The 12959-nt window shown below is 58.3% G+C and overlaps 1 protein-coding gene across 2 annotated transcripts in view; it reads left to right on the forward strand.

The window, feature by feature from the left end:
• ASB3 (ankyrin repeat and SOCS box containing 3) overlaps positions 1-12959 on the forward strand; it is a 57877-nt gene that overhangs the window by 36532 nt on the left and 8386 nt on the right. For both annotated transcript variants that reach the window (XM_029071504.1, XM_029071501.1), the window contains exons 4-8: positions 2902-3014; positions 4215-4350; positions 7293-7470; positions 10250-10447; positions 11341-11592. In XM_029071504.1, coding sequence (XP_028927337.1) covers positions 2902-3014; positions 4215-4350; positions 7293-7470; positions 10250-10447; positions 11341-11592 — 877 coding nt within the window. The remainder of the gene's footprint in view (positions 1-2901; positions 3015-4214; positions 4351-7292; positions 7471-10249; positions 10448-11340; positions 11593-12959) is intronic.

Consider the following 12959-nt stretch of genomic DNA (forward strand, 5'->3'; position numbering starts at 1 on the left):
GTGGCATTTCTCAACTAGGCTGCCGGGCGAAACGCGGATGGCTGCGTGAGGGACACTATCTTTAGCGGAGAGCTGTGAAACACAGCTCCCCGTGGTGCGTTTTCGGCGCGGAGCGGGGCGAACGTTTGGCACTCCGGAGCCAGACTTTCCCTACGTGTCTTCTCTTCCCGTTCGCGGACGCGATCGCCTCGAAGTAGATCCGTCTCCTAGATTTCGTAGTGATGCAGGCCACCGATGTCGGCAGTGATTTGGGGGTTAGCGATCTTGGGTTTTGTAGGCACGCGCACCGTGTGTGTGTCTGCACGCCTTCGTTTTGTACCGATCGAAGGAGCTGGGCCGGGGGGGACCTTGCAGAGCAAGTTCAGAGGCCTCAGCTGAGATTTATCCGGGAGCGTAAGTCGCGATAGGAAGCTTACGCCTACTTCTCAGGTACACTCGGTCCTGCCGAAGCGCGTCTCTCGATTGGTGTCCGTCAGGTGCTTACTACGCGCCAGGCACTGGACCGAAAGCTGGGGTAGATACGGCGTTGTCGGGTTGGACACGGTCCCTGTCCCGCACGGGGCTCCCAATCTTCATCCCCATTTTTCAGATAGAGGCCGGGTTTGGGAGTCAGAGGACGTGGGTTCTCGTCCCACCTGTCGGCTGTGTGACCTTGGGCAAGACACTTCGCTTCTCTGTGCCTCAGTTTCCTCCTCCGGAAAATGGGGATCAAGACCGTAAGCCCCGCGTGGGCCGGCCCGATTATCTTGTATCGACCCCAGCGCTTAGAACGGTGCGTGGGACGTAGTAAGCGCTTAACAGATGCCACAGGGAGGGAACGGAGGCCCAGGGAAGTGAAGCGACTTGCCCGAGGCAGGCGTCGAGAGCTCCCGGTTTGGAAACGCTGAGGACTGGTCGGAGAGTTGGAATTCGTAAATGAGGGAGCTCCCGGCTCAGAGGGCCGTGAGACATGTCACCCCCGCTGCCCTCCCCGACCGGGCCCATCTCTGCTTCTCTGTCGGGATCATCTGGGAGAAGCAGAGTGGCCTAGTGGATAGAACGTGGGCCTGAGAGTCAGAAGGACCTGGGTTCTAATCCGACTCCATCAGTCGTCTGCTGGGCAAGTCACTTTACTTCTCTGGACCTCAATCACCTCACCTAGAAAATAGGGATGAAGGTTGTGAGCCCATGTGGGACAGGGACTGTGTTCATTCATTCATTCAATAGTATTTCTCGAGCGCTTACTATGTGCAGAGCAGCGGACTGAGCGCTCGGAATGGACAGATCGGCAACGGAGGGAGACGGTCCCCGCCCTCCGACGGGCTCACGGTCCGACCGGGGGAGACGGACGGACGAGAACGATGGCGATCAGAAATAGAGTCCAGGGGTTGAACGTCTCACTTGAAACGACAGCGGATAAACAGAATCGAGGCGACGTACGTCTCATCGACGAAATAAATAGGGTGACGAAGATACATACGGTCGGGCGGACGGGTCTGGCGCCGAGGGGACGGGAAGGGGGGGGAGGAGCGGAGGGGGGGGGGGGAGAAGAGGGTTTAACTGCGGAGAGGTGAAGGGGGGTGGGGAGAGGGGGCAGAGGGAAGAGGGGAGCTCAGTCCGGGAAGGCCTCCCGGAGGAGGTGAGCTCTAAGTAGGGTCTGGAAGAGGGGAAGAGAACGAGTCGGGCGGGGGCGAGGAGGGAGGGCCTTCCGGGACCGCGGGGGGACGCGGCCCGGGGGTCGACGGCGGGACGGGCGAGGACGGGGGACGGCGAGGGGGCGGGCGGCGGAGGAGCGGAGCGTGCGGGGCGGCCGGCGGAAAGAGACGGGGGAGGAGAGGTAGGAGGGGGCGAGGGGACGGACGGCCTCGGAGCCGAGGGGGAGAAGTTTTTGTTTCGTGCGGAGGTCGGCGGGCAACCGCCGCAGGTTTTTCAGGAGGGGAGTGACGTGCCCAGAGCGTTTCTGCAGGAAGGAAGGTAATTCCCAACATAAGCGGGCGTGCGCTGAACAGCTCACTGGTGGTTTGAAAGCAATCCTGGGTCTCCCGGCAGAAAAGGTCCGTCCGACTCCCAGACCCGGGGTCCCGTCTGCCGGGCCGCACCGCTTCTTCCCCGGCTTTGAATGGCGTGATGGGGGCAGAAACGACCCTCGTGAGACCGGGGAAAGAGATGCCGAGTAATTGTCCGACGGAAAATGACTCTCCCCCACCCTCTTGGGAGCCTTATCGGAAGCCCCCTCCTCCGAGAGGCCTTCCCCGACTAAGTGTCCCGCCCCCTTCTGCGTCTCCCTGACTTTCCCCTCTACTCATCCCCCGGCCCGGCCCCACACCGCTTCTGTCCGTATCTGTCATTCATTTATTTCCGTTAATGTCCGTCTCCCGCTCTAGACTCTAAGCTCTCTGTGGGCGGGGAGCGTGTCCGTTCTGTCGCGCTCCCCCAAGCGCTCAGTACAGTGCCCCGCACGCAGTAAGCGCTCGATAAATACGACTGACCGCTTGTCCCAGCCCTCGGAAGGCGCCAGGCGGGAGAATCCGCCTTCTCCCCGGGCGGGGAACGGGTCTGTTTATTGTATCGGACGCTCCCGGGCGCTCGGTACGGTGCTGCGCGTAAATCCGATCACCTGACGGACCCACCCTTGGCAGGAGAAGCAGCGTGGCTCAGTGGAAAGAGCACGGGCTTTGGAGTCGGGGCTCATGAGTTCGAATCCCAGCTCTGCCACTTGTCGGCTGTGTGACCGTGGGCGAGTCGCTTAACTTCTCCGGGCCTCAGTTCCCTCATCTGTAAAATGGGGATGACGACTGTGAGCCCCACGTGGGACGACCCGATTCCCCTATGTCTACCCCGGCGCTTAGAACAGCGCCGGGCACATAGTAAGCGCTTAACAGATACCAACATTATCGTTGTTATTATTATTATTATTATTAGCCGTGGAGAACGGACACACGGAGGTGGCGAAGCTCCTGACCGAGCACGGGGCGGACGTCAACGGCTCTCATTCCACGTGCGGCTGGAACTCCCTGCACCAGGCTGTCTTCCGGGTAACCTTGCGCGCGGTCCCGCTTTCCACCGCCGCGGGAATGGTGGGACCTTCCTCTCCCTTCCGCTCCCCACCCGCCGCCGATCTGTGCCGGTCGGCCTCGCCCCGGCGAGGCGGTCTAAACGCCAGCGGCCGTTCAGAAGGAGCTCGAGGCTTCGGCGGTTGGTGTGGGTGCTGGGCTCGAGGGGCTGGTTGACAATGAAAACAATAATAATAACAACAGGTACCACGATGGTGATAACAGTGGTACCTGTTAAGCACTTACTGTGGGCCAAGCACTGTTCTAAGCGCTGGGGGGTAGGTACGGGGTAATCCGGTCAGGACGCGGTCCCTGTCCCGCCTGGGGGCTCCCATCCTTATCCCCATTTGACAGATGAGGGAACAGAGACCCAGAGAAGTGAAGTGACTCGCCCGAGGTCACCCGGCAGACGCGAGGCGGAGCCGGGATTAGGACTCAGGTCCTTCCACCTCCCGGGTCCGCGCTCTGTCCTCTAGGTCACACCGCTTCTCAAAGGAAGAGAAGCAGCGTGGCTCGGTGGAAAGAGCCCGGGCTTTGGAGTCAGAGGTCGTGGGTTCGAATCGCGGCTCTGCCACCTGTCGGCTGTGTGACCGCGGGCGAGTCACTTCGCTTCTCTGGGCCTCAGTTCCCTCATCTGTAAAACGGGGATGAAGACCGTGAGCCCCGCGTGGGACGACCCGATTCCCCTGCGTCTACCCCGGCGCTTAGAACGGTGCTCTGCACGTAGCAAGCGCTTAACGGATACCAACGTTATCGTTATCATTATCATTAATAAAGTATTTAAAGCCTGGTATCGTGGATTTATAGCCCGGCTGATCTACTTCAATCACCAGATGAGATTTGGGGGCTCTAAAGAAATTGTAAGTGGTGGCCATTTTTGTTGGGGGACACTTGTCTTCAAATGGTATTTTTTTTTTGCCCCCTCCTTGGGCCAGTTGATTAGAGCCTTCTGATGTATTTTTTTTTTTAGCCTGCAGAAGGTCTAAGAGGCTAATTTATTTTTCTTCATTAATGGTATTTGTTCAGCTCTTTCTGGGTGCCAGGAACTGTATTAAGCACTGGGTGGATACAAGCTAATCAGGTTGGGCATAGTCTCCCTCTCCCTTTCCTCTCCTTCCCCCGTCCTTTCCCCCGTCCCTCCCCCCGAGCTCTTTTCTTGTCCCACCGAAATCCGTCTTCCAGGAAAACCTGGAGATGATCCAATTCCTTCTCGGAAAGGGGGTGAATCTGGAGTGCCAGGACGACTTTGGCATCACCCCTCTGTTCGTGGCTGCTCAGTACGGCAAGCTGGAGAGTCTGAGCCTGCTGACGGCGTACGGTACGTTCCCTCCTTTCCCCCCGATCCGCGCGGTGCTTCCGGGTCTGACTCCAACTGCTCCGGCCGGGAGGGTCCCGGGGCCGGACGGCAACCGGGGGGGGGGCGGTGAATGCTGCACGGGGTAAGTCAAATCGGTCGGTCGATCAGTGGTATTTAGCGAGTGCCTACTATTATTATCACTATTACGTTGGTATTCGTTAAGCGCTCACTGTGTGCCGAGCACCGTGCTGAGCGCTGGGGGAGATACAGGGTCATCGGGTCGTCCCGCGTGAGGCTCACGGTTAATCCCCGTTTTACAGTCACCCAGCTGACAAGCGGCAGAGCCGGGATTGGAACCCATGACTTCCGACTCCCGAGCCCGTGCTCTTTCCGCTGAGCCACGCTGCTTCTCTACACGGAGAGCACTGTGATAAGCATCTGGGAGAGTACGCTAGCACAGAATTAATAATAATAATAATAATAATAATAATGATAAAAGTATTTGTTAAGAGCTTACTACGTGCCAGGCATCGTACTAAGCGCTGGGGTGGATACGAGCAAATCGGGCTGGACACAGGCCCCGTCCCATGTGGGGCTCACCGACTCCATCCCCATTTTACAGGTGAGGTAACCGAGGCCCAGAGAAGCAGAGTGACTTGCCCGTGGTCGCCCGACGTGCGGCGGAGCCGGGATCAGAACCCGTGACCTCCTGGCTCCCGGGCCAGCGCTCCGTCCACCGCGCCACGTTGCTTAGCGGACACGTTCCCTGCCCGGAACGAGCTTGCGGTCTAGAGGGGGAATGAAAGCGTTATTAAGAACCAATTATTAAACGTAATGGAATGCCCAGCTGCTGATTGGCTGGGCCAAGATCACTGGCACGTTGAATGATGGGACTGTCGTCCCTTGTAGGGAATTGAGCGACCTCATCTTCCAAGGGTGCAAGGGATCGATTGATGTATTAGCTAACGCTTCTGTGTGTCTTGCTAAGGGATGGGGATGCGTTTTCCGGATCGGAGCATCGCTTGAAGGGTTTCTCTTTGAGCCATTGCTCTTTGTGGGGTTTATACCGTGATTATGAAGTTGTCTGTCGGCGGCGGGCGAGGAAACAGCCAGCTGAGGAGGCGGTTCCAACTTCCTCCGTCACACGCACTCGTTCCATCTTCCTCCAAGTTTTCTTTTCGATTCGCTAAGCGATTCCTGTACTGGGCGCCGGGGTAGACAGGAGCTCATCAGGTTGGGCACAGCCCCTGTCCCACGTGGGGCTCACGGTCTTCATCTCCGTGTCCCGGATGGGAAACTGAGGCCCAGAGAAGTGAAGCGATGCGCCCGAGGTCCCCCAGCAGACAGGTGGCGGAGCCGGCATGAGAACCCAGGTCCTTCTGCCTCCCGGGTCCGGGCTCTAGACGCTAGACCGCATCGACTTGGATCTTCCCCGGGGGTGTTGAGATCGTCACGGCGTCCGTCCGAGACTTTTGGCTAAATCTGCCAAACTTGCGGGATTTTGCCTCTCCCGCCGCAGCCGAGAGGGGGTTTCCTGCGGAGCGGAGGCACGGGTCAGTGCCCGGCTCTGATGATGATGATGATGACGACGACGGTGCCTGTTAAGCGCTTACAGTGTGCCAGGCACTGTACTAAGCGCTGGGGTGGATTCCAGCGGATCGAGTTGGACGCAGCCCCTGTCCCTTGAGGGGCTCAGAGTCTCAATCTCCATTTTACAGATGAGGGAACTGGGGCACAGAGAAGTGAAGTGACTTGCCCAAGGTCTGTAGGGCCACCGAATGTCCCCCTCACCCCCTTGGAAAGGTCCTTTCGCACCCTTCCCCACCCCCCCCCAGAGTGGGGAAACCGAGGCACGGGGGTCCCGCTGTATCATTCGGACAAAATCCGGTCATGGGGTGGTTTCGTGTTGCTTGTTGCCGTTTCCCGTTAGAGAAGCAGCGTGGCTCAGTGGCAAGGGCCCGGGCTTGGGAGTCAGAGGACGTGGGTTCTAATCCCGGCTCCGCCGCTTGTCTGCTGGGTGACTTTGGGCAGGTCACTTAACTTCTCTGGGCCTCAGTGGCCTCATCTGTAAAACGGGGATTAAAAGTGGGAGCCCCACGTGGGGCAACCTGATCACCCTGTTATCGACCTCAGCGCTCAGGACGGTGCTTGGCGTATAGTAAGCGCTTAACAGATACCATGGTGATTAATTATTATTAACATTACTTCCGTTTCCACCGATGCACTTTAGTTCCCTTTTCATCCATCTTAGCCGGCATCGGTTAGTCGTTCCGTCAAGAGCTCTTGATTCCAGTCCTCAGACTCCACGCCAAGCGAGGATCTGTCCTGAAGATTATCAGTTTTACGTGTCCACTCCCTTTTACCTTCTCAAATGGTCTCATGTCGATCCACCGAAGGTTATTTCGGGGAGACGGATTGGAAGGGGGGGCGATGAGTTCTTCGACGGGTGAGATTGTTCTTACCGTTTCAAGACGACTGCTTCGCTGAGATTCCCTCGGGTCGCGTGGCGCAGTGGAAAGAGCACGGGCTTTGGAGTCAGTGCTCATGAGTTCGAATCCCAGCTCTGCCACTTGTCGGCTGGGTGACTGTGGGCGAGTCACTTAACTTCTCTGTGCCTCAGTTCCCTCATCTGTAAAATGGGGATGAAGACTGTGAGCCCCACGTGGGACATCCTGATTCCCCTGTGTTTACCCCAGCGCTTAGAACAGTGCTCTGCACATAGTAAGCGCTTAACAAATACCAACATTATTATTATTATTATTACGTCGGTAAAGGAGTGTAGGCGAACAGAATGACGAGCAAATAAGTTGGCGGCGTTCGGTGTCGGAATGTTTTCCCAACGGGCCTCTGGCGGTTAATTTTTTCATTTGACCACGGGTGGGGAGAGACAGAGAGAGACAGAGAGTTTGTGCGTGTGTGGCTGCAGACACCGGTCTCCTCTTCCGTGCTGTGCTTTGACCCAGGAGCCAACGTCGATTGCCAAGCCTCGGACAAAGCCACACCACTCTTCATCGCCTCTCAGGAGGGTCTCCAAAAGTGCGTGGAGCTGCTGCTGGCCAAGGGAGCTGACCCCAACCTCTACTGTAATGCAGAAAAATGGCAGTTGCCCATTCACGCAGCCGCTCAAATGGGCCACGTCAAGTAGGTCATCCAGAGCGCTGAGGAGGCCGGGCTTTCTTTCCCCTTTTCTTTTCCCTTTCCCTTCACCCTTTTGTTTTCCACTTCCCTTTCCCCTTCCCTTTCCCTTTCCTTTCCCCCTTTTCTTTCTCCTTTTCCTTTCTCCCTGCCCTTTCTCCCTTTCCTGGCTCCCTTCGCTGTGCCCCTTCCCTTTCCCCTTCCCTTTCCCTTTCCTTTTCCCCTTTCCTTTCTCCTTTTCCTTTCTCCCTTCCCTTTCTCCCTTTCCTGGCTCCCTTCGCTGTCTCCTTTCCCTATCTCCCTTCCCTTTCTCCCTACCCTTTCTCCCTTCTCTTCCCCGAAGGTGGGAAAGGAAGGAGCTGGGTAGTTTCCGAATAAATTGGCCTCTTAGACCTTCTGCGGGCGAAAAAAAGCAGCAGCGTGGCTCAGTGGAAAGAGCACGGGCTTGGGAGTCAGAGGTCATGGGTTCGAATCCCGGCTCGGCCGCTTGTCAGCTGGGTGACCTTGGGCAAGTCACTTAACTTCTCGGTGCCTCAGTCACCTCGTCTGTAAAATGGGGATTGAGATTGTGAGCCCCAAGTGGGACAACCTGATTCCCCTGCGTCTACCCCAGCGCTCAGAACAGTGCTCGGCACATAGTGAGCGCTTAACAAATACCAACGTAAAAAAAATATATCAGCCCCAGTCAAAAGAAGATGCATCACCTTTATTACTATTATTATTATTATTATTGTTTGTTAGAGGCTTACTATATATCAAGAATTGTTCCAAGCGCTGGGGGCACTGAGGTAGTGCCAAGTTAATCAGTTAGGAAACAGTCCCTGTCCCACTTGTGGCTCACAAAGTAGTAGGCAGGTTTCGTCTCCTGAGGGGAAAATCGATCACGGAATGACGTCTGTCGATGATGATGATGGCGGTGGTATTTGTTAAGCACTTGATATGTGCCAAGCACTGTTCTAAGCGCTGGGATAGATACGAGGTTATCAGGTTGTCCCACGTGGGGCTCACAGTCTCCATCCCCGTTTTACGGAGGAGATAACTGGGTCACAGAGAAGTGAAATGACTTTCCCAAAGCCACCCAGCTGACGAGCGGCGGAGCCGAGATGAGAACCCCCGACCTCCGACTCCCAAGCCCGGGCTCTTTCCACCGAGCCACGCTGCCTCTCTATTGAGTGCTGACCGTGCGCAGAACACCGTACTGGACACTCTAACAGTTGGTAGACCCGTTCTGAAAAAGGAAGCATTTTCCCGTGGTTCTTTTCTGTAGGAAAGGGAGTCCTCTCTCGCTGGATTCGGTCGGAGACCCGACGGACTCCCGCGCTAGATCGGCGTCGGCGCTCAAGTCCGACGGGGAAGAAATGAGAGATGATGAAGCCTTTAAACGTGCATTTCGTGGAGGGGAGAAATGCAGGTGGATCTAGAGGTCCGCCCAAGGATCCGGAATAACCTCGGCGCTTTAGAAAGCTCTGGGTGACCTGAAATGATAACGCCGGATGACGCTTTTAATCTTCCCGAAACGCGTCTATGTGAGTCGTCGGCTTTCACCCTCCCAACATCCGTATAGGAAAGGGAGAAGCCGACGTCGTAGCCACGCTTTATATTTAAGGAATACGGGGCCCAGAGAGGATATATAATAATAATGTTGGTATTGGCCAAGCGCTCGCTACGTGCCGACCACCGTCCTAAGCGCTGGGGTAGGCACGGGGGGATCAGGTCGCCCCACGCGAGGCTCACGGTTAATCCCCGTTTTCCAGATGAGGTCCCCGAGGCCCAGAGAAGCGAAGTGACTCGCCCACAGTCCCGCAGCCGACAAGGGGCAGAGCCGGGATTCGAACTCCTCACCTCTGAATTGCCCAGTAGCGCAGAGGCGTTCAGGACTAGAACCTGGGCCTCCTGACTCCCAGATGATAATTCTGGTGCTTGTTAAGCGCCTCCTGTGTGCCAAGCACTGTTCTGAGCGCTGGGGTAGATACGAGGTAATCAGGTTGGACACGGTCCCTGTCCCACATGGGGCTCACAGCTCCTGATCCCCATTTTACAGGGGAGGTAACTAAGGCCCGGAGTATAATAACAGCAACGATGATGGTATCTGTTAAGCACTTACTGTGCGCTAGGCACCGTTCTAAGCGCTGGGGCTCACAGTCTTAATCCCCGTTTTACGGATGGGGCAACAGAGGGCCAGAGAAGTAAGGCGACTTGCCCGAGGTCACACAGCAGACGCGTGGTGGAGCCGGGATGCGAACCCAGGACCTTCTGACTCCCGGGCTTGTGCTCCATCCACTGAAACGCGTCGCTTCCGTGCTCTCTCCGCTAGACCGCGCCGCCTCTCTGCTACTCTCATTCATTCATCCGGTAGTATTTATTGAGCGCTCACTAGGTGCGGAGCGCTGTGCTAAGCGCTTGGGATGGACAGATCGGTAACAGATAGAGTCGGTCCCTGCTTACGGTCTAATCGGGGGAGACGGACGGACGAGAACGATGGCGATAAATGGAATCGAGGGGATGAACGTCTCGTTAAAACGATGGCGGATAGATAGAATCGGGGCGACGCACGTCTCATTGACAAGATAAATAGGGTGATGAAAATACCTACGGTCTCGGTTCCTCGCGGGCAGGGGAATGCGGCGGCCGACTATGATGTCACGCCGTCCCCTCCCGAGCGCTCAGCACAGCCCTTCTCCCTCAGTACGCAGCCAATAAATCCCACCGCCCGATCGAAAGGCGGCCCCTGCCCTCCCGGGAACGGAGAAGGGTTCGACTCGTTTCCGAATCTGTGCTTTTGCAGGATCCTGGACCTGCTCATTCCGATCACCGATCGCATCTGCGATACGGGAGCGGGCAAAGTGAGCCCCGTCTACTCGGCCGTGTTCGGGGGTCACCGGGAGTGCGTGGAAACGTTGCTGAAGAGCGGCTACAGTCCCGACGCCCAGAAGTGCCTCATCTTCGGGTGCCTTTCTCCCATGTGCATGGCTTTCCAGAGAGAGTACGTATCCTGGGATTCCTTTTTTTCCCCCATCCCCGTAGGGCGGATTTCCTGTGGGAATTCCGGGCCGACCCGGAGTCTCCTCGGACCATCCGAGCAGGAGCGTCGCTTCAGACAGGCCGGGCGACTCCTCGGACGTGCTCTGGATCCGTCGGCCGGCGGCTGCCGTTCAGCGAACGGCCCGCCCTGTGCGGAGCGCTGCGCCGAGCACCTGGAAGAGGGCAGCGGAGTTAGGAGAAGTGGTCTCTGTCGCCCATTCGTCCGTGGAGAAGCGGCGTGGCTCAGCGGGAGGAGCCCCGGGCTTCTGATTCCGAAGCCCGGGGCTCTTTCCGCCGAGCCACGCCGCTTATTATGTGCAGAGCATTGTAGTGAGCGCCTCTGAGGGTACAGAACAACCCGCCCACAGTGAGCAGCCAGTCCTGGGTACTCACTGAGCACGTCCCCCGTTCAGAGCACCGTACCGCGCCACTGGGAAGGGACAGGTCATTCATTCATTCGGTGGCGTTTATCGAGCGCTTACTAGGTGCGGAGCACCGGACCGAGCGCTCGGAATGGACAGATCGGCAACGGATAGAGACGGTCCCCGCCCCCCGGCGGGCTCACGGTCTGATCGGGGGAGACGGACGAGAACGAGGGCCATGAACGGAGTCGAGGGGAAGGACGTCTCATTAAAACGACGGCGAATAAATAGAATCGGGGCGACGTACGTCTCGTGAAACGAAATAAATAGGGCGACGGAGATAGATACAGTCGAGCGGACGAGCGCGGGGCCGAGGGGAGGGGACGGGAGACGGGGAGGAGCGGGGGGGGGGGGGGACTTCCGGCGGACGGGGTCTCGACCGACCTCCTCCTTACCCCGAGCGGACCGTCGTCGTCGTCTTCCGGGGCCCTAGGGTCTTCGAAATCGTCGACGTCCTCCTGAGATACGGAGTCCGGCTGACGGAGGTCCATCTGACGCGCTGCCTGGAGCACCAGAAGTTTCCGCTGTTCCGGGACTTCTTGAGGAGGGGCTGCCCGGTGGCTCGTTGGAGCCACATGTCCGAGTTCCTGCGCCAAGCCAGCGGCTCCCAGGCCCGATTCGAGCAGTGGCTGCCCGCCCTCCTGCTCGCCGGGTTCGACCCCGTCAACCTGCTGTGCCCCTCCTGGTAAGACCCGCGCCCTTTCCCCCCGATCTCCGTCCCTCGGCCCCCGCTCGGCCCCGGCTCGGCCGTGGGAGCGAGGGTACCGTCCGATGGTAATAACGCTAGCGGTCGTCGCCGTGGCGAAGATATGACGGCGTTCGGCACTTACTGGGTGTCAGGCGCCGGTCCGAGCGCCGGCGTGGATGCTAGCCGACGATAACGTTGGTATCTGTTAAGCGCTTCCTAGGTGCGGAGCACCGTTCTGAGCGCCGGGAGAGATATAGGGTCATCGGGTCGTCCCACGTGAGGCTCACCGTCTTAATCCCCATTTTACGGACGAGGTCACCGAGGCCCGGGGCGGCGAAGCCACTCGCCCACGGTCACACGGCCGACAGGCGGCAGAGCCGCGAGTCGAACCCGTGACCTCTGACTCCGAAGCCCAGACTCTTTCCACCGAGCCACGCTACTAGCTGATCGGGTTCAGTCAGTCGGTGGTATTTACTGAGCACTTCCGGCGTGCAGGACTGTTCGGGGCGCTTCGGAGAGTACAGTATAGCAACGAACAGAGACGTTCCTTGCCCGCAACGAGCTCACGGTCTTGAGAGGCAGCGTGGCTCAGTGGCAGGAGCCCGGGCTTGGGAGTCAGAGGTCATGGGTTCTAATCCCGGCTCCGCCGCTCGCCAGCTGTGTGACTTTAGGCGAGTCACCTCACTTCCCTGTGCCTCGGTGACCTCCTCTGTCAAATGGGGATTGACACCGTGAGCCCCACCTGGGACAACCTGATCGTTCATTCAGTAGTATCTATTGAGCGCTCGCTACGTGCGGAGCACCGGACCGAGCGTCTGGAGTGGACGGATCGGCGACGGATAGAGACGGTCCCCGCCCTCCGACGGACTCACGGTCCGATCGGGGGAGACGGACGAGGACGGTGGCGACAGACGGAGTCGAGGGGATGAACGTCTCATTAAAACGATAGCGGATAAATAAGAGTCGGGGCGACGTACGTCTCACTGGACAAAATAAATAGGGCGACGGAGATCTGTACAGTCGAGCGGACGGGCACGGTGCCGAGGGGAGGGGAAAGGGAGAGGGGGAGGAGCGGAGGGAGAGGGGGGAGGAGAGGGTTTAGCTGCGGAGAGGCGAAGGGGGGGATCGCGGTGCGGGGCCGGGAGGGGGATGAGCGAAGGGAGCGAGTCAGGGTGTCGCCGGAGGGAGCGGGAGAAGAGGAGAGGAGGGCTTAGTCGGGGAAGGCTCCTTGGAGGAGGTGGACCTTCGGCGAGGCTTCGAAGGAGGGGAGAGTCACCGTCCGTCGGATTTGAGGAGGGCGGGCGTTCCGGGCCAGCGCCGGGTTGTGATCGGGGGGTTGGCGGCCGGATGGACGAGAAGGACGC

The sequence above is a fragment of the Ornithorhynchus anatinus genome, chromosome 9 (genome assembly GCF_004115215.2).
Source record: "Ornithorhynchus anatinus isolate Pmale09 chromosome 9, mOrnAna1.pri.v4, whole genome shotgun sequence".
NCBI classification, from domain to species: domain Eukaryota; kingdom Metazoa; phylum Chordata; class Mammalia; order Monotremata; family Ornithorhynchidae; genus Ornithorhynchus; species Ornithorhynchus anatinus.